The 20,823-nt window shown below is 43.5% G+C and overlaps 1 protein-coding gene across 1 annotated transcript in view; it reads left to right on the forward strand.

Annotated features, from left to right (window-relative positions):
- The window catches only part of CPZ (carboxypeptidase Z), a 158,342-nt gene that overhangs the window by 33,448 nt on the left and 104,071 nt on the right, over positions 1–20,823 (forward strand). Inside the window, exon 3 of the mRNA XM_082248384.1 lies at positions 4,700–5,074. Within this exon, the coding sequence (XP_082104510.1) occupies positions 4,700–5,074 (375 nt within the window). The remainder of the gene's footprint in view (positions 1–4,699; positions 5,075–20,823) is intronic.

The following is a 20,823-nucleotide window of genomic DNA, read 5'->3' on the forward strand; positions in this document are numbered from 1 at the left end:
CCGAATACAAATCAGAGTAAAAGGAGCGGAACGTCTCATTAACCACTTGCCGACCGCCGCACGACTATCTACGTCGGCGGTCAGCCCCTCACAGGCAAACTAACGTAGGGCTACGTTGCTTGCTTGTGAGGGTCTAGGGAGCGAGCGCGCGCCCCCAGAGGCGCGCTCCCGCTCCCGCGTGGTCACGGACCCCCCCGCGTGTGTGACCAGCGGACCCGATGTCCGCCGGCCACTCGGCGATCGGCGGGGGAGAGGGAGAATGTCAGGCAGCTTGTGTAAACTATGTAGATCCGTTGATCAGTGTCCTTACAGCTGAAGCCACAGCCAATCACAGTAGAAAGCACGCCCCTAGGGACACACACAGCCCCTCCCTCCCAAATAAAGTTAACCCCTTCACTACCAGTGTATTTTTACAGTAACAGTGCATATATATAGCACTGATTACTGTACAAATGTCACCGGTAACCCCAAAAGTGTCAAAAATGTCAGTCAAGGGTCCGATCTGTCCGCCGCAATGTCGCAGTACCGCAAAAAAAATCGCAGATCGCCGCCATTACGCGTTAAAAAAAAAACAACAAAAATGACAAAAATCTTTCCCTTTGTTAGTAAACGCGATAACTTTTGCGCAAACCAATCAAAATACGCTTTTTGCGATTTTTTTACCAAACATAGGTAGCATAAAACAAATTGGCCGAAAATGTTAAAAAATTTTGATTTTTACATTTTTTTGGGGGGGAATTTCATATAAAAAAATGTGAAAAATATTGTTATTTTTGCAAAATTGACGCTCTTTTTTTGTTTATAGCGCGTGATCAAAAAATCGCACAGGTGATCAAATACCACCAAAAGAAAGCTCTGTTTGTGGGAAAAAAAGGGCGCCAAATTCGTTTAGGTACAGCGTCGCACGACCGCGCAATTGTCCGTTAAAGTCACGCAGTGCCGAATCGCAAAATACCCCCTGGTCGGAATGGGGGTAAAATCTTCCGGGGCTTAAGTGGTTAATTCGCAGTGGGTCCGCCACTACCGAACCATCAGTCGTTCTAATCTGGGCAATCGATCGGTCCACGTAATCCGCCCTGGAGAGAAAGGCCAGAAGTTTACCATTCTTCCCACTATGTTCATGCAGTCTAGCAGCAAGATACAGTTGCTGTTTACGGGTCATGTCAACCAAGTGTAGTTTAAGGGCCGTATGAGCCCCAACCAGGGCATCCCGGAGCACCGGAGTAGGGTCGGCAGCGTAACGAGCACGCGCAGTAGCCAGGGAGCCTTCCAGCTCACGCAAAGCAGCCCGGCTGGAACAGCGATGGGCCGCGATGCGGGAGATGTAGGCGCCCCGAGTAGAGGCCTTAAAGGCATCCCAGCGGGACCCCGCGGTAGAGGAGTGAGCATTAAATTCCCAGTAGGAATTCATATCCTGGAGGACCAAGTCCCGCAGTTCAGGCGCAGAGGTCGTACGAGAATTTTTGAATGAATTTTCGTTTATCGGTTGAAACAACGGAAAAAATCGGACGATTGTTCGCCCGATTTTCTTATAATGTGTACCCCATTGAAGACAATGTCAAGGAGGACCTACTAGAACAGCTGAACTTTATTTGGGGTAATCAGAGGCACTTAAAATGATGACAGATATGTACTTCTATTTAACATGAGTTTGAATGTGATTGCCTAATGCTGAACACAGCTACATCCCCCGTTATAAGAGGATGTGCACACTTATGCAACCTAATTTTTTTTTTAGTTTTTATTTTTACTCCCCCCCCCCCCTAAAAGATTTCAGTTTATTTTTCCATTGAGTTGTACAGTTTATAGGTCACATTAAAGGTGGGAAAAGTTCTGAAATTATTTATCCTAGTCTCTTTTTTTACATTAGAGAAACCTGACATTTTAAAGCGGAGTTCCACCCTGGATTTTTTTTTTTTTTTTTTTAAATACCCCCGGGACAGTCAGGGCTAGTACATTCCACAATGGCTAGCCTCTGATCTGTCCCGGGTTGCACTTACCTGTTAGGACAAATACTTACCTTGAAAACATCTTGTCCAGCGCTGCCATCTCAGATGTGGGCAGCTTGAAGCCAGCGAGATCCCCTTCGGCGTCTTCTTCCACCTTCTTCGGTCCCACGATGCCCTGCGCCAGCCCCGCTGTCACTTCCGGTGCGCGCGTGTCATCCCTCCACAGCTTCTGGGCATGCCCAGAAGCTGTTTAGAAGGGGATGACGCGCGCGACCCGGAACTGACGTCGGGGCCGGTGCAGGCGCAATGATTCCTGGGAGCGATGACGTTCAGCTCCCAGGAATCATTGCAGAGCCAGGAAGTGATGACGGGCCGCGGCCGAGGAAGGAGGAAGAAGGAAGTAAGGTAAGTATATTTTCTTCGCTACGAGGTAAGTAAAAAAAAAAAAAAAGCCATTATCCATTTCTTTTTCAGGTGACCCGGAGCGAGAAGATGGAGGTAAGTATTAAATTAGTGTGGAACTCCACTTTAACAGGGGTGTGTAGACTTTATATATATATATATATATATATATATATATATATATATATATATATATATATATATATATAGTTTGTGATGTTTGGGGGTTATTTAGCTCCTATCCCCAGTGAAATGAAAAGCCTCAAGTGATGCACAGAGATTAAACAAATCTCCCTACATACGTTTTACTTGTATACTGTATCTGCTGTCTTTCCTTTTCTACACTCTTTGGAAAGCGCAGATCATTATATAAATCTTTCTTCCTTTTCCAGCAGTGGGAGGGGAGTCTGGGCTTGCACTGTGTGTGAGCTGATTGGAGGAAAGGCACACCCCCCTCCACAGAGGCAGAGGAATGAAGGGAAATGCAGCGCTGTAGTCTGAATAGACTGAAGTCTGTGCAGGCCAGTCAAGTTCATCTACCCCAAACTTGTTCATCCATGTCTTTATGGCCCTTGTTTTGTGCACTGGTGCGCAGTCCTGTTGGAACAGGAAGGGGCTATTCCCAAACTGTTCCCATAAAGTTGAGAACATGAAATTGTCCAAAATGTCTTGGCATGCTGGTACTTGAAGAGCTCCCTTCACTGGAACTAAGGGTCCAAGCCCAACCCCTGAAAAGCAACCTCACACCATAATCTCCCCTGCACCAAATGATTTGGACCAGTGCACAAAGTAAGGTCCATAAAGATATGGATAAGCGAGTTTGGGATGATGGAACTTGACCGGTCCTGCACACAGTCCTGACCTCAACCTGATAGAACACCTTTGGGATGAATTAGAGTGGAGACTGCAAGCCAGGCCATTCTCGTCCAACATCAGTTCCTGACCTCACAAATGCCCTTCTGGAAGAATGGTCAAACATTCCCATAGACAATTTCTTAAACCTTGTGGACAACCTTCCCAGAAGAGTTGAAGCTGTTATAGCTGCAGAGTCTGGGCTTACTCAATATTGAACCCTACAGACGAAGACTGGGATGCCATAAAAGTTCATGTGAGTGTAAAGGCAGGCGTCCAAATACTTTCAGTAATATAGTATATAATATATATATATATATATATTCACAATATATTCACGATAGTACTTAAATTGAGATAGTTTAACTTTTATGTAAATATTACGTAAATTGTCATATTTTTAAACACAAAGGTGGAACTAAAACATCAATGTAGAAAAATTTGTGGAGATGTTCTGTTTTTGTCAACACATCTAAGGTATTTCCTTTATTACTTAGTGGAAACCATTCCTTTATGCATCCTTGGCATTATTGGGAATTGCCAGAATTTCTACATATGTCAGTAAAGCAACCGAAAGTGGCAGCAAGGGTTTAATCTGGTCCAGGCCATTTTAAAGGCTTATAACGCAAGAAAAGTGTGATTGGTGCTTTTTTTAATTCCCCTACTCTATGTTTTTATTGCTGTCTGTGCGATCCTGTTCTGTCTTGGTGACAACCGCACTCCCCATTTCTTGTACAGGCTTCCTAGGAACAGAAAGCCAGGGAAAGATTGCACAATGAGTTCAAAGACTGGAATAAAAACCTGACAGAAATAACTTATTTCCCACTCTATTATAGTAAATTTAAAAAATGCACACTTTTGAAACAAATTTTAAATTAGACACAGCTACATCTTTTAATCTGGGAACCACTAATATATACACATTAAAGAGATATATTTTTTTGCCCACCTGGCATATAAGTGTCTAGTATTTCAGCGGATTAGATATCGATTGTAGCCCAAAATACTTGACTACTGGTAGGTGAAGGGATGTTGCTGTTGCTTACCTTTAGCTGGCCATAGACGGGCAGAAATCTGAACAAAAATTCTTAGGAAAAGAAGGTTCTAAGAATGTTTGTTTGTTTTTCTAATTATTAGTGGGGTCAAATCGATGTTTGTTTTTTAAGTACAGTGAAGAGAAAATTCAAAGGAGCAGGACAGAAAGTTTCTAACAGTGTTTGTGGCTTTTGTTTGGTAAAGTCCATTCATTTTAAAATAAATTGTTAAATGCAAGCGAAATCTGTCGAACTACAAACAAATGTTCTGGGAATTTTCATCCACATTTTCCTAAGACTTTTTCTAAGAATTTTCATTCGAAATTCTTTTCCATCTATGGCCAGCTTTTTCTCTTCAAAAGTTCAAATCCCCTTTTTATGTGTTTGTTTTTATCTTGGTTTTGCATTTTGAAACCTCATCTATGTAGATCCAAAAGCTAATCCCTGTGTTTTTTTCCCCAGGAACGTGTACCGACAATGTGCTGGGATATTGTGATGACTTACCCTACAGCAAAACCATGTATCCAAATTCATTAGACCATCGATCAAGAGGAGATACGGAGTTCAGTGCTGAGTACATCCTGCTAAGTGTCATTGACAATTTGCTACAAGGAGAATGCAATCCTGACTTGAGGCTTCTGGGATGTGCTGTGCTGGCTCCACGATGTGAAAAGAATAAGATTGTAAAACCATGCAGGAAAGTCTGTGAGACTCTAAAGAAGAATTGCCTTCCTGCCTTCGATGCTATTGACATGGCATGGCCATACTTTCTGGACTGCGATCGCTTCTTTGCAAGTGATGAGGAAGGATGTCATGATCCACTGGAAAAATTAAGAGGTAATCTATCATCTATCTATCTATCTATCTATCTATCTATCTATCTATCTATCTATCTATCTATCTATCTATCTATCTATCTATCTATCTATCTATCTATCTATCTATCTATCTATCTATCTATCTATCTATCTATCTATCTATCTATCTATCTATCTATCTATCTATCTATCTAATAACAGGTGCATCTAAAAAAATTTGAATATCATCAAAAAGTTTATTTCAGTAATTCAATTCAAAAAGTGAAACTCATATATTTAATTTAGATGTGTTACACACAGAGTGATATATTTCAATAATTTCTTATTGTTTGGCGCCAATTGCCGTTTGGCATGGAGGTCCTCCAGTCCTTCCCCCTGTCTTATGAACGCTAGTGTGACGTTGGGGGGTGCATTGGTTGTTCTTCCTCCACTGACAGCCCACCACGTTGGATCTCTGCACAAATCCCATGCTCTTAATCTGTTTTGGCACTTTGCACTACCCACACCATGGCTTATACGGTGTTATACAAGGGATTACCACACCACTCCATGATCCACATTGCTGCCAGAGTTGGGCAACTTCCATGCACCTTATTACCACAGCTCCCGGAAAAGACGTTTCCCATGCACCACTCATGTTCCATTTTTTCCTTTTTTTGGTTCATTTTTGATACCCTGGCACCTCTGTAAGTATGAGGAGGAAAACTTTTTTGCTTTGCGCTTCCCTTGAGTCTTGTCCACCTTTTTTTCTTTTCCCCCCCTCTTTTTTTCCCTTACTTACTGGCATGTAAACTCAACGAGTCTATATTCTATTGTAGATTATACATCTGTACACTTCGCATCTGCTCCTGATGAGTGAACGTATTCACGAAACGCGTAGAGCTATTCTAGATGCTACACTATACCATCATACAGTTTATTACCATCATACCTCTATGAATCATATATATATATATTTATTTATTTTATTACTATGCAATTCTTCGTTGTGTGATTTGAGAGCTATGTAGGTCAAATTAATTTTATATGTGCAATCATGCTATTTTTTGTACTATCAGTTTGATTAATATGTATTTTATGATACCAGCTATTTTTTATCATGTTTACCATTATTACTGCATTTTTGTGAATAAAATGTTGTTAATTTTTTACATTATGGTTATTGTGCTATGACTTTATACATACACGTACCAGTATATACATATAGATATATACATTTTTACAAAATTCCCCCAGATTGCACCTGCAGGTTTCATTTAAAGTCCCAAACCCCTTTATGTTTATTCAATAATTTCTTTTAGTTTTGATGAATATGGTTTACAGCTAGTGAAAACCCAAAATTCAGTATCTCATAAAATTAGAATATTACATAAGACCAATAAAAAAAAGGATTTTTAATACAGAAATGTTGGCTTACTGAAAAGTTTGTCCATGTACAGTATAGTACACACTCAATACTTGGTCGGGGGGTCCTTTTGCATAAATTAATGCATCAAAGTGGTGATCAGCTTGTGGCACTGCTGAGGTGTTATGGAAGTCCAGGTTGCTTTGATAGCGGACTTCAGCTCGTCTCCATTGTTGGGTCTGGTGTCTCTCATCTTTCTCTTAACAATACCCTACAGATTCTCTATGGGGTTTAGGTCAGACGAATTTGCTGGCCAATCAAGCACAGTGATACCATGATCATTAAGCCAGGTATTGATACTTGTGGCAGTTTGAGCAGGTGCCAAGTCCTGCTGGAACATGAAATCAGCATCTCCATTGCTGATTTCTGGTCTGGTGTCTCTCATCTTTCTCTTAACAATACCCTACAGATTCTCTATGGGGTTTAGGTCAGACGAGTTTGCTGGCCAATCAAGCACAGTGATACCATGATCATTAAGCCAGGTATTGATACTTGTGGCAGTTTGAGCAGGTGCCAAGTCCTGCTGGAACATGAAATCAGCATCTCCATTAAGCTGGTCAGCCGAGAGAAGCATAAAGTGCTCTAGAATTTCCTGGTAGAGGGCTGCGCTGACTTTGGACTTAATAAAACACAGTGGACCAACACCAGCAGATGACATGGCTCCCCAAATCATCACTGACTGTGGAAACTTCACACTGGACCTCATGCAACTCTTCTTCCAGACTCTGGGACCTTGATTTTCCAAATGAAATGGAAAATTCACTTTCATCCAAAAAGAGGACTTTGGACCACTGAGCAACTGTCCAGTCCTTTTTCTCCTTAGCCTAGGTAAGATACTTCTGACATTGTCTCTCTGGTTCAGGAGTGGCTTGACACAAGGACTGTGACAGTTGTAGCCCATGTCCTGGATACATCTGTGTGTGGTGGCTATTGAAGCACTGACACCAGCCGTAGTCCACTCTTTGTGAATCTCCCCCAAATTCTTGAATGGCCTTTGCTTCACAATCCTCTTAGAGCTGCAGTTATCCCTGTTGCTTGTGCACCTTTTTCTACCAGACCTTTTTCCTTCTACTCAACTTTCCTTTAATATGCTTTGATACAGCACTCAGTGAGCAGCCAGCTTCTTTAACAATGGCCTTTCGTGACTTACCCTTCTTGTGGAGGGTGTCAATGTCTATCTTTTGGACAACTGTCAAGTCAGCAGTCTTCCCCATGATTGTGTAACCTACTGAACCAGACTGAGAGACTATTTAAAGACTCAGGAAACCTTTACAGGTGTTTTGAGTTAATTACCTGATTAGAGTGTGACTCCATGATTCTACAATATTGAACTTTTTCACAATATTCTAATTTTCGGGGATACTGAATTTTGGGTTTTCACTAGCTGTAAGCCATAATTATCAAATTCAAAAGAAAGAAATGCGTTAAATATATCACTCTGTGTGTAATGAATCTATATAATCTATGAGTTTCACTTTTTGAATTGAATTACTGAAATAAACTAACAATTTTTTGAGATGCACCTGTTGTATCTTATTCACTTAAAGAAGAACTATAGGCAAAATTTCTTTTTTAAAATTTTGTGTAGAGTAAGGGAGGGTATAACTCCAGTCAGATTTTTTTTTTTTTTTGCCATCTGCGTTTTATTGTGGAGATTTTCCTTCACTTCCTGTCCCATAAACAAACAGGAAATGAGAGGAAATCAATGCAAATTAAGGGAATTTCTTGGGGACCCCCAAGTGACCAGAACTAGTGTTTCCATAGGAAGATTTCCCCTCTATTACTTTTTGGGGGATAACCCAAAATTTGGAATTCTCTTTTAGTTTCACTTTCAATGATAATGTAAACAGGACAAATGGAGAGGGTAAATCTCCCTAACAGGAGCACAGACAGCAAAAAAACGTGACATGTGTTCTTATGCCTCCCCACTCTATTCAAAACTAAAAAAAGGTTTTAGTTATACTTTAAATCTAGAGACAGATTATGGTTCTGGGTTCAATGCCAAATTCAGGTTACTTCTTTTCTCCTCATGTTGTGGGTTTGTTGAAGAAGGTCCTATTCAAGCTACATCAACAGTCAAGAGTGTTTAACCACTTCATGACCGTGCTTTAGCCATATGACGGCCTCCTGTGCTCTCGCTTCTCCAGAAAGGCGCATGATCAAAGCCAGTACATCACGGATCAGAGTAAAGGGCCAGTCACAGCACCCCTTTACCACGCGATTGTTCTGTCCAATGACAGAGCGATAACTTTGTCAACAAACCAGCCTCATGTCTGGTTCAGCTCTCTCCTCTCCTTACACTGATACAGCATGTGAGTAGAGGGCAGAGACACCCTGCAGCAGCAAGAGTGGGCTGGATTTGGTGTCCCTCACAGTGCTCATCTGTGCCACATCAGTGCCATTACAGTGCACATCAGTGCCATCACAGTGCTCATCAGTGCCACCCCATTGCTCATCAGTGCCATTCCAGTGCTCATCAGTGCCACATCAGTGCCATTCCAGTGCCACATCAGTGCCATCCCAGTGCTTATCAGTGCCACATCAGTGCCATCCCAGTGCTCATCAGTGCCATCACAGTGCTCATCAGTGCCAAATCAGTGCCCATTAGTGGATCCTAATCAGCGCCCGTCAGAGCCGTAAAAATGTGTGAAAAAAATTAGTAAATAAATTATTTTTCATTTTCTTTCCATATTTTACAAAAACATTTGGAAAAAAAAATGACATGTTCAAAAGACTTAATATGCCTCCTAGAATATTGTCCTGGTTCTCCAGGGCATTCAAAAATGTAATAGGTAGTCAGGAAATTAGATGTGTTATTTATGTCCCTAAAACACCTGAAGGTGCTCCTTGCATGTTGGGCCTCTCTATGTGGCTAGACTGTGAAAAAAAGTAGCAGAATATATTTTGGGGTGTAGTTGCAAGTATGCAAATGCCATGTGAGAGAAATAATATGACAATTTTGTGAAGAAAAAAAAAACAAATCTTCATTTTGCAAAGAATTGTGGGAAAAAAGGACAACTTCAAAAAACTCACCATGCCTCTTACTAAATACCTTACAATGTCTACTTTAAAAATAATCTTGGCTTGTTAGTTTCTCATGAAATGAGATAGGCCTTCAGTATATAAGGTGTGATCAGGTATGATCAATTTTCTATGATTGGCACCATAGCCTATATACTCTATAACCTTCACACAAACCAAATAATTAACACTGATTTGAGTTATTTTTACCAAAGAAATGTAGCAGTATACTTTTGCAAAATGTTATAACAGAAATTAAGAAAAATGCATTTTTACAACATTTACAGTCTTTAAAAAAAAAAAACCCCAATGGCGATTAAATACCCCTAAAAGAAAGCTCTATTTTTGTAAAAAAAACACACACATTTGATATGGGTAGTGTTGCATGATTGAGTAATTGTCATTCAAAGTGTGAGAGCACTGAAAGCTGGAAATTGGCCTGGGTATGAAGGGGGTATAAGTGCCCAGTAGGCAAGTGGTTAAAGTAGAACTATGAACTCCAATAAAAAAATGTGCTGCTGCAACACAAATACTTGTTAATCCAGCCAGTGAAGTCGGCCTTATGCAGCTTTCTGATATGGAGTGATAATGCTGCTGCAATGCTACTGAGTTCAGGACAACGTTGGCACCTTTATGTAGTCTTTGCCTGCTTATGCTATAATGGGATGGGATGATGTTGCAGGGAGCATGGCTTTCAAAGGGGAAGTGGACCTGTAATAACACTTGCCTGGAATGAAGGTACCTGGAAACTGATATGTATATATATATTTTTTAAAGGGTCAGGGGTCATTTAGTGGGGAGGGATGGGAGAATTGGATTCCGAGCCCAGAGTTGGGCTTTAATGCACTTGTGTACATTGATTCTGGGTAGGCTTTGTTGCATAATGAAGGGGATTTTAGACTGATAGAGGTAGTGATTTCAGACTTGTCTGTAAAAAGGTAAGGGCTTCCTTGGGTTATATTAGTTTGTATATGTAAGTACGTAAAACTTGGTTATATTTTGTGACTGTAAATGCCTAAAGTGATTGTAAAGTCTCATTTTTTTTTTCTATAAAAATAACACATTATACTTACCTCCTCTGTACAGTTGGTTCTGCACAGAGCAGCCCAGATCCTCCTCTTCTCGGGTCCCTGGCTGGTGCTCCTGGCCACTCTCTACTGTTAAGTTCCCCACAGCAAGCAGCTTACTATGAATGCAAACCAAGCCGAGCCACAGCTCTGTGTATTCATTCAGAGACGCAGCGAAGGTTCCGCCCCGCCCCCTCTCTCTCCTCATTGGCTGAGTTTGATCGACAGCAGCGGAAGCCAAGGGCGCCGCTAGTGTGTCTCAGCCATTCAGGAGGGAGAGTCCCAGGTGGCTGAGGTATTCCTGGACATTGCTAGATAGAGAGGGGGCTCAGGTAAGTATTAGAGGGACTGAGGGGGGCTGCTGCACACAGAAGGCTTTTTATCCTAATGCATAGAATGCATTAAGATAAGCAACCTTCTGCCTTTACAACCACTTTAATAGTGGTCAACCAGAAGGTTTTAAAACAACACTCAGGTCAGTAATATTTACTCCACATACAGAAATATATAACCTATACCAGTGTTTTTCAACTCCGGTCCTCAGGGCACACTAACAGGCCAGGTTTGCAAGAAAACTGAAATACATCACAGGTGATATCATTTGCTGCTCAGTGATTGCAGTATACTAGTCTGCATCTCCCCAAGGTAATACTTAAAATCTGGCCTGTTAGTGTGCCCTGAGGACCGGAGTTGGGAAACACTGCCCTATACATACACTTTATTACCAAAAGTATTGGGACGCCTGCCTTTACACACACATGAACTTTAATGGCATCCTAGTCTTAGTCCGTAGGGTTCAATATTGAGTTGGCCCGCCCTTTGCAGCTATAACAGCTTCAACTCTTCTGGGAAGGCTGTCCACAAGGTTTAGGAGTGTGTCTATGGAATGTTTGACCATTCTTTCAGAAGTGCATTTGTAAGGTCAGGCACCGATGTTAGACGAGAAGGCCTGGCTCGCAGTCTAAAGATATTTAACATACTAATAATAGGAAAAATATAATTTCTTTTTCGTTCATTGGCAGACACAGCTCCTGCCATTCTTCACCATTGGGTTATACTGCCCCCCACAGGAGTAAGACACTAAGCAGAAAAAAATTCTGGCTACACCCATGGGCAGTCCCAGGAGGTATACTCCCTCTCTCTGCTATAGCCACTCAGTTTTTTTCTGCCTAGTCAGGAGCAAGGACCTATTTCCTTGCTGGGATCTTTGGTCCTTACAAAATTTTTTAGATAGACAATTTTTTCCTCCTGGACTTTTCCTGTGAGATCTACTATCAACTGTCAGACTGGGCGATGGGCTGCATAATCTAAATCCAGTGGTCAAGCCAGTCTGGCCAGGCCTCAGCTCCGTGCGACATAGGCCCACTGGACGGGGCTGGCCCTGCGAGTTAAACATCCGCAAGGTCGTATACGGCTGGGCCTCGGCCTGAGTCGCAGCATTCCTCCTGGCCGACAGCCCCCCATTTCGACGGAGAGAAGGATCTGTCTGGAGCGGTGCCCATCTGGTTCCTGGTATGGTGAGTAGCTGTCCCCCCCTCTACCGCTGGAGGGTTTTGGGGTGGACGTGTCCCTCCTTGGGACGGTCGGACCCCCGGGTTCCCCTTCTTCCCGCAGGCACCCCTCCCCGTACCAAGTCCCTCATCCTGCCCCACCCCCACATACGCAGGGGATGTATATTGTTTGGGTGGTCTGGCCACTTTCCTGGGGTGGGGGCAGGGTGCTAACTGGCGATGGGGTCCGGGGGGCTGCTCCTGCCAGGGCCCCCCGTCCTGCCTTGATCTGTCCTGAGATCTGGTCCACCTATTCTGGGTCTCTGTATGCCTCCTGGTGCCGCGCGGGGCTGCCATTTTGTTGTAGCCTGTGTGTTTCTATACACGACGGCCATGTTCGTGTAGTCCAGTGGCCATTTACTTGTGGTTTACCAATGCAAATAGAGGCGGCCATGGCAATGAAGCCCTGTGGGCAGAGTTTTCAGTGGTGGGAGCCGCTCCTTATTCCCTGGGACTGACTCCTGGATCATTTAGCTTCCTGAACCACAAGTGTAGTGCAGATTCTTCTGGTGGTTGCAGGTGCCTGTGTTGGCGGGTGGTGAGTCTGGTGGAGTCCTCTCCCTCTCTGCTGATGATCGCTCTGTGCCTTGTGCTTGGTGACCGAGTGGTGCTGTCAGCGTGGGAGGTTTATCCCTTAGCAATGTGTTACAGGGCCCTCCAGGTCCCAACTATCTATCCATGCACTGACGGCGGTCCTTGAGTCCCTTGTGTCACAGGTGGAGGCGGCTTGAGGGCTAGTAAAAATCGCCCCCCTGCCTTTGCCTCATCGGTCTCATCAGATCCTGAATCTGATTCGGCCGCTGCAGACATGCATCACGTACCCTGCAGGGTCTGCGACCTTGCGCCTGGAATCCTCTGATAGTGAGGATGATTCCTCCACATCTGCAACCATGCACGAAAAGGTGCTGGTAGATGCACTGATTGTACCTGTGCGTGAGACCCTGAAGATGGAGGACACAGCTGAAGCTGCGAAGGAGGCGCAGGTACCCTTTGGCATTTACAAGCCATCCAGAGGCAAAGTGTTTCCTTTCCCTGCCTATTTTGACAGAAATGTCGCTAAAGAGTAGGGATGGCCAAATCGTCCCCTTTGGGTTCCTAAGCACTTTACTAGGCGTTCCCTCTATGAGGAGTCCCTCCCTAAGAAGTGGATTGTTCCACCGGTGGTGTATCCTCTGATTTTCCAGATTAAACAAGACAGCCATGATTCCAGGTGGAAGAGTCCCCGGCCTTTAAGGATCCAGCTGACCGGAAGGCGGAGGCTGTGGCCAACATTATGTACATCTTAGCTTGTTCAGCAATGAGGCCGGTATTTACCACTGCCCTAGTGTCGCAAACTCTGACCAAGTGGGCCAAGCTCCTACGCAGTGACCTGGAGGGAGAACAGCTTCCTCCTGCCTTTGCTGAGTTGGCAGACCAGCTGGTCCAGGGACTGCAGTTTATCTGTGATGCCTCTTGGGATGCGGCTCACCTGATGGCTCGCCTCTCTGTTTTGGCGGTGGTCCTTTGGCGTGTCTTTTGGCTTCAGGGATGCCCAGTGCACATTCAATCAGACAATGCCATGGTCTATGTCAATCACCAAGGGGGCAAAAGAAGTGCCCTGGTGGCTCTGGAGGTAGCCAACATTCTAAGGTGGGCGGAATGGTTCGTTCCAGCCCTCTCCACCGTACACATTCCCGTGGTGGAAAATTGGCAGGCGGAATACCTCAGTCGGCAGGCGTTAAACCAATGAGAGTGGTCCCTTCATCCGGAAGTATTTCATCAGCTGTGTCTCCAGTGGAGACAGAAAGGTGCAGAGGTTTGTGGCTTGGTCCAGGGATCCTCTGGCAGATGCTACAGACGCGCTGGTAGCCCCATGGGGTTAGTATCATCTGATCTACACCTTCCCTCCTCTCAAGCTTCTGCCCAGACTCCTAAGCAGGATCGAGGCAGAAGGGATTCTGGTCATCTTAGTGGCACCGGACTGGCCTCGCCGGGCCTGGTACACCGATCAGCTCGGCAGAAGCCTCCCTTTGAAAATATTCGGGAGATTCCCCTGTTTACGCTGTCCCAGAAGGTGATCTTTTTTGGTGGCTATCACCAGGATATCGGAACTGGCGGCGTTATCCTGTCACTCACCTTATTTGATGATTCACAAGGATATTTTGGTGCTTCGCCCCTGTCCGTCATTCCTTCCTAAGGTGGTCTCTGACTTTCATTTGTCCCAGACCTAAACATCCGAAGCAAATTCCTCTGCAACCATTTCCAGATGGATCAGACAGACAGTGGTTCAGGCCTATTCCATCAGGGGTCAGGTTCCTCCTCTCCTTGTCAAGGAGCATTCTACTTGAGTGCTAAGTGCCTCCTGGGCCTTTCGTCATCAAGCGTCACTGACGCAGGTTTGCAAGGCGACCACCTGGTCGTCGGTGCACACCTTTTACAAAGTTTTATAAAGTGGATGTGTTGCCATCAATGGATGCTTCCTTTGGCCACAAGGTTTTGCAGGCTGCTTTTAAGAGGACCTGATCCTTTTTGAGGGTGTATTTTTTTCAGGTGGGCTCCAGTTTTCTTGGGTGAGCCCAAGGCTGTTTAGCCTTGGGAATTTTTTGTTGTTTACCACCCCTCATGTTTGACACTGCTTTGTGACGTTCTAATGGTCAAAAATGACAGGAGCTGTGTCCATCAATGAATGAAAGAGAAAATGGGATTTTTGACTTACCGTAAAATCTATTTCTCTCACGTTCATTGATGGACACAGCACCCACCCCTCTGTGGAGTTATAATGCTCCTGACACTGCTTGTAACAAAGCTAAGTGACTATAGCAGAGAGAGGGAGAATACCCCTTGGGACTGCCCATGGGTGTAGCCAGAATTTTTTTCTGCCTAGTGTCCTACTCCTGTAGGGGGCAGTATAACCCAATGGTCAAGAATGACAGGAGCTGTGTCCATCAATGAACGTCAAAGAAATGGATTTTACTGTAAGTTAAAAATACCGTTTTTTGAGTGGCGTTTCCCTTTAAACTAAAGAAGAGGTTTTATTATGAGGATGTGTAAAAATAAAAACTGAAACTTACTTGGGAATGATGAGCAAATATTAGACTGCTGGGCTGAATACTTTAAAAAATCATATACTGTATATGTAAACCCTCACCTTGTAAAACAACCCAATCAGTTTAAAATAGAAATGAAAGGCAAACCATTTGTGTTTATATGTAAAAAACATTTTAGCCACTTGCCCACCAGCCCCCCCGTACTTTTACAGCGGCAGGTCGGCTCTATTACGAAAAGCGACATACCTGTACGTCATTTTGTGTAATAGACAGCGCGCACCGATTGGCCAGAGAGGGAGCCAGTGAGCGGGAAATAAATAAAAACGCCATAAATCTATCCCCTAGTATGTAGATGCGATAACTTTTGCTCAACCCATTCAATATACAATTATTGGAATTTTTTTAACCAAAATATGTGGCAGAATACATATTGGCTTAAATTGATGAAAACATTTGATTTTTTTTATTGGATGTGTTTTATAGCAGAAAGTAAAAAATACTGTTTTTTTTCTTTTTTCAGAATTGTCGCTCTTTTTTTGTTTATATCGCAAAAAAAATAAAAACTGCAGAGGTGACAAATACCAGCAAAAGAAAGCTCTATTTGTGGGAAAAAAGACATCAATTTTATTTAGATACAGCATCGCACAACCACGTAGTTGTCAATTAAAATAATGCAGTGCTGTATTGCAAAAAATGGCCTGATCATTAGGGGGTAAAACCTTCCAGTCATTAAGTGGTAAATAAATGTTTCCCCCTTTTTTCAGTTGATCACATGCCCTCTGTTCTCAGCTGCATAGGGAGCTCAGAAAGCTGGGGGAGGAGAAACAACAGTACACTCATCTTCCCAGTGAATGGCTGTGCAGGGTAGGGGCATGTCAGGACATGTCTAATGAGAGGAGAGCAGGCTGAAGTCTCAGCACAGCAAAAAAAACTGACTGTGCTGTGCTCTCATGCTTAGTGTGATCAGTTTTTAATAGAAAAGAGGGACTGCAAGGAACACCAGGAAAAGTGCAAGGGAAGCGATCCAAAGAAATGTCTCATTTCTGGCCGCGTGAATATCTGTTCCCTGTGTTGCACTCTTTCATTTATCTTGCCAGCGTGTATGCCATTTCACCCAGAAGCGTCAAATAGCTCCAGCCAGGGGAGCAGTAAAGTGGCTGTGTTTCAGGAAAGAAGACACCAGAAAGGTAAATATAGCTACGTCAGTTTGTGTAATAGACAGCGCGCACCGATTGGCCAGAGAGGGAGCCAGTGAGCTGGAAATAAATAAAAATGCCATAAATCTATCCCCTAGTTTGTAGACGCTAAAACTTTTGCTCAAACCATTCTATATATAATTATTGGGATATAGCTAATCTTCTTTACAAGGCTGCCCATTTTTATAAGTGACCCTGTGGTTATAGGGTCACTTTTATACATAAACTAATAATGTAGGTATGGAAAAAAATTACAAACGGCAGAAGAATGGAAATTAGAAATAATTTAAGCTATCCTGAGGGAAGGAGAAAAACCAGTATGCAAGAATGAGCACTGTATCTCCCTGCAAAATGTCACATATAAAGTAATAATGAGAATTTTGGCAATAAAATTGGAACCTTATGTTGAAAAGCTCCTGGGAGACTATCAACGTGGTATTCGGAAAAAAGCATTTACTAGTTATGTGTGGTGTGGGAAAATGTGGTGAATATAATATCAACTTACACCATATGTTTATTGATTACAAGCAGGCCTGTGACTACTTAAGGAAAACATTATATACATCACTACAGAGTTCGTAATCCTTAACAAGTTGGTAAGGCTAGTAAAGATCACACTTATAGATTCAAAATAAAAAGTAAGTGCCGGTTCACACTAGTGCGGTGCTAGACATCGCATGTGATTCACACTGTGCAGATCACATGCAATGTCTGTGCAATGCAATTTCAGCCCTTTATTTTGTATGGCTGAAATTACATCACATTTGCACCAAAGTGGTGCAGGAACTTTTTTTTTTGGTTCGCACTGAAATCAGATTGCATGGGTGTTCACACCTGTGCGATCCGATTCCTGCACCATTTCACAGTTCACACTGCGATCTGCAAACTAATCTGGGGGTGTCATTACCTTTACATTGACACCCCCAGCAATTCGCAGATCTCACTGTGAATCACTGTGCGATTCTGGTGCGATGCGGAAACCAGCACTGATTCGCAGGGATTCCCGCATCGCACCAATGTGAACCGGGACTAAAAGGACACAAATTAGGCAGAAAAATTTCAGTGAATATTGGAATGAGGCAGAAGAGATGTCCTGCAGTGCATGCTGTTTTATTATAGCCAGCAAAAAGTAATGCGAGCTAGTAAAAAGTAATACAAAAACTTGGTATTTAACCGGTTGCCGACCGCCGCAAGTACATATACTGCAGCAGTCAGCCCCGGCCAGGCAAAGTGACGTATGGGTACGTCACTTGCCTGTCACTTGCTTGTGAGCCAATAGCGGGCGAGCGCGTGCCCGCGGAGGCGCGCCCGCCCCGGCTCGTTCCCTAGGAAGTCCGTGCGTGTGACCGGCGGACCCGATGTCCGCCGGTCACTCGGCGATCGTCGGTGGAGAGGGAGAAAGGCAGGCGGCTAATGTAAACAAGCCGCCTGTCATTCTCCCCTGTGTAGGAATAGTGATCATACGGTTCTACTATGTAGGACCGTTTATCACTGTTCCTACACCAGTAGCCATGTCCAATCACAGTTAGAAGCACGCCCCTAGGGACACACTTAACCCCTCCTTCCCCAATAAAGTTAACCCCTTCCCTGCCAGTGTCATTTTGCAATAACAGTGCATATATATAGCACTGATTACTGCAGTAATGTCGCTGGTAACCCCAAATGTGTCAAAAATGTCAGTCAAGGGTCCGATCTGTCCGCCGCAATGTCGCAGTACCGCAAAAAAAATCGCAGATCGCCGCCATTACGCGTTAAATAAAACCCACCAAAAATGACAAAAATCTTTCCCTTAGTTAGTAAACGCAATAACTTTTGCCTAAACCAATCAAAATACGCTTTTTGCGATTTTTTTTACCAAACATATGTAGCATAAAACAAATTGGCCTAAAATGTTAAAAAATTTTGATTTTTACATTTGGTTGGGGGGGAATTTCGTATAAAAAAATGTGAAAAATATTGTTATTTTTGCAAAATTGATGCTCTTTTTTTGTTTATAGCGCAAAAAGTAAAAACCGCACAGGTGATCAAATACCACCAAAAGAAAGCTCTATTTGTAGGAAAAAAAGGACGTCAAATTCGTTTAGGTACAGCATCGCACCACCGCGCAATTGTCCGTTAAAGTCACGCAGTGCCGATTCGCAAAAAAACCCCTGGTCGGAGTGGGGGTAAAATCTTCCGGGGCTTAAGTGGTTAAAGAAGATGGCAAGATCTATAGGAGAAAATTATCTTAATATATAGATCATGAAAGATAAACATAAAGCTTAAGAGAATGTTTCTTTAAATTAGAAGAGGAGTTATAGATGGTGCTTGATACATAGACTATACAATAAAACTAAAGATTATTAAAAACTTCAAACTATAGATGTTAGATTAGAAATGTTAAATATATTTAAGTATTTATCATGTATTATAATAGAGAAAAGTACTTAAAAGAAAGCTAAAAAAAAAAAAGCAGGAAATTGACGTTGCTTTGTATATCACTCAATATTAAAATCAAATGTGGTGTTGAAAACTTTAAAGTTAAATTTGTATAAAGCTACAATTAGAGCAGCTGTAACATATGGATCTGAAATGTGTTAAACACAGGCGGATGAGAAAATGGTTCAACTAAGAACAACTAGGGAAATCTGTGGGTTCTGAGGATTAATAGCAAATGAAGAAATTGTAAACCTATGCAGAATGAAATGTAACACGTGGTAAATTCTATCCTATGCTTATTGTAAAAGAAGAATTCAGAACGTAATGCAGCGTTTTAGCTTCCCCTTCGATCACAGCCTAATATACAGATTGTCTGGAATAATAATATAAATGCTTCGGTAGTTTAGGGAGGTACAGATGAATAGTAGTGTTGAATTCCAAGTAAAATATTTATCTTTAAAGTAAAAGAAATTAAAAAAAAAATGATGGATGTTGGACATTTGAGAAAATGGCTGTTGGGCATGGGAAGGTTCTTTCGTAATGGCTGTTAAATATGGAGGTGGTGGATGAATTTATAGTAGAGAAAGGTGTATGCGAAGAAAAAGGTGGTAATCTGGTACAAAGGAAATTGATACAGACCTTATAATTCATGGGGCTCTAGGTGACACCAGAGTTACCACCTGTCCAAATTTAAAGTCACTGTCTGATTCTTGAATTTTACAGTCAAGTGTTTAGTTTTCAAAGGCCACAGGTGCCGTTTTCGTGAAACCCAATTTCTCTTTCGATCATTGATGGATGCAGCTCCTGATCTTCTTAACCATTGGGTTATACTGCCCCCTACAGGCGTAGGACACTAGGCAGAAAAATAAGTTGACTATGCCTGTGGGCAGTCCCAGGAGGTATACTCCCTCTCTCTGCTATAGGTACTCAGTTTTTTTCTGCCTAGTCAGGAGTAAGGACCTAGTTTCTTGCTGGGATCTCTGGCCCTGGCATTTTTTTCTTTTAGATACATTTTTTTCTCCTGGTTTTGTTCCTGTGAGATCTACAATCAACTGCTAGATTGGGCGACAGGCTGGATAATATAGATCCAGTGGTCACTCCAGTCTGGCCAGCGCGCGCGCAGACCTCAGCTCCGCACTAGGTCGGCCACGATATAGCCCCACCGGACGGGAGCTGGCCTGCGAGTTAAACGTCTTGTGAGGTTGCATACGACTGGGCCTCATCTTGCGTCACATCTTTCCTCCTGGCCGACAGTCCCCCCTTTTCAATGGCAAGGAGGTTCTATATGGAGCAGTGCCCGTCTGGTTCCTGGTATGGTGTGTAGCTATCCCCCCTCTCCCCTGGTGGGTTTTGGGGTGGACGTGGGCCCTTCCCTGGGATGACCAGACTCCCAGGTTCCCCTCCTTCACGTTAGGCCCTCCCTTGTGTCTGATGGTCCTGTGGGTCATTTATCTCCCCTCTTTCCACCTATACGGGGGTTGTATGATGGTCTGGCTACCTCCTGGGGCTGGGGCAAGGTGCTGTACTGGTATTGGGGTTGGGAGGTGCACTGGCAGCGACCGGGTGATCGGCTGTGGGCGGGGGGGGGATGTACCCGAAGCCAGGGAATGCCTGGTGGGGTGGTGAGTCTGGTGGGGTTTTCTCTCTGCTGCAGGATCGGCGGTGCTCTGTGGCTGTAGACCAGGTTGTGTTACCAACGTGGTGGAGGTTCCCATAGCAGTGGGTTTTTTTTTTTGCACTTTTGTGAGGTACCCTTATACCTCATGGAGTCCTTGGAGCACATTTCCCCACCTGTCCCCCCTCTCAGAGCCTGCAAAGCCCTCCATTGATGCAATGACGGTGGTCCCGGGTGGAGGTGGCTTTTGGGTGGCAAGGTAGGAAAAGGAGCCCCCTGTCTTTCCCTGATGCATCTGTCTCCTCAGATTCTAAATCTAAACTGACCACCACAGAAGGAGCCCACCCTGAGGGGTCTGCGGCCACGTGCCCTGAGTTCATAGATAGTGAGGATGATTCCTCCACTCCTGTAGCCGTGCATGAAAAGGTGCTGGTGGATACACTGATTGTGTCTGTGCGTGAGACTTTAAA

This window comes from Pelophylax lessonae, assembly GCF_965119305.1.
Source record: "Pelophylax lessonae genome assembly, chromosome: 1".
NCBI lineage: Eukaryota > Metazoa > Chordata > Amphibia > Anura > Ranidae > Pelophylax > Pelophylax lessonae.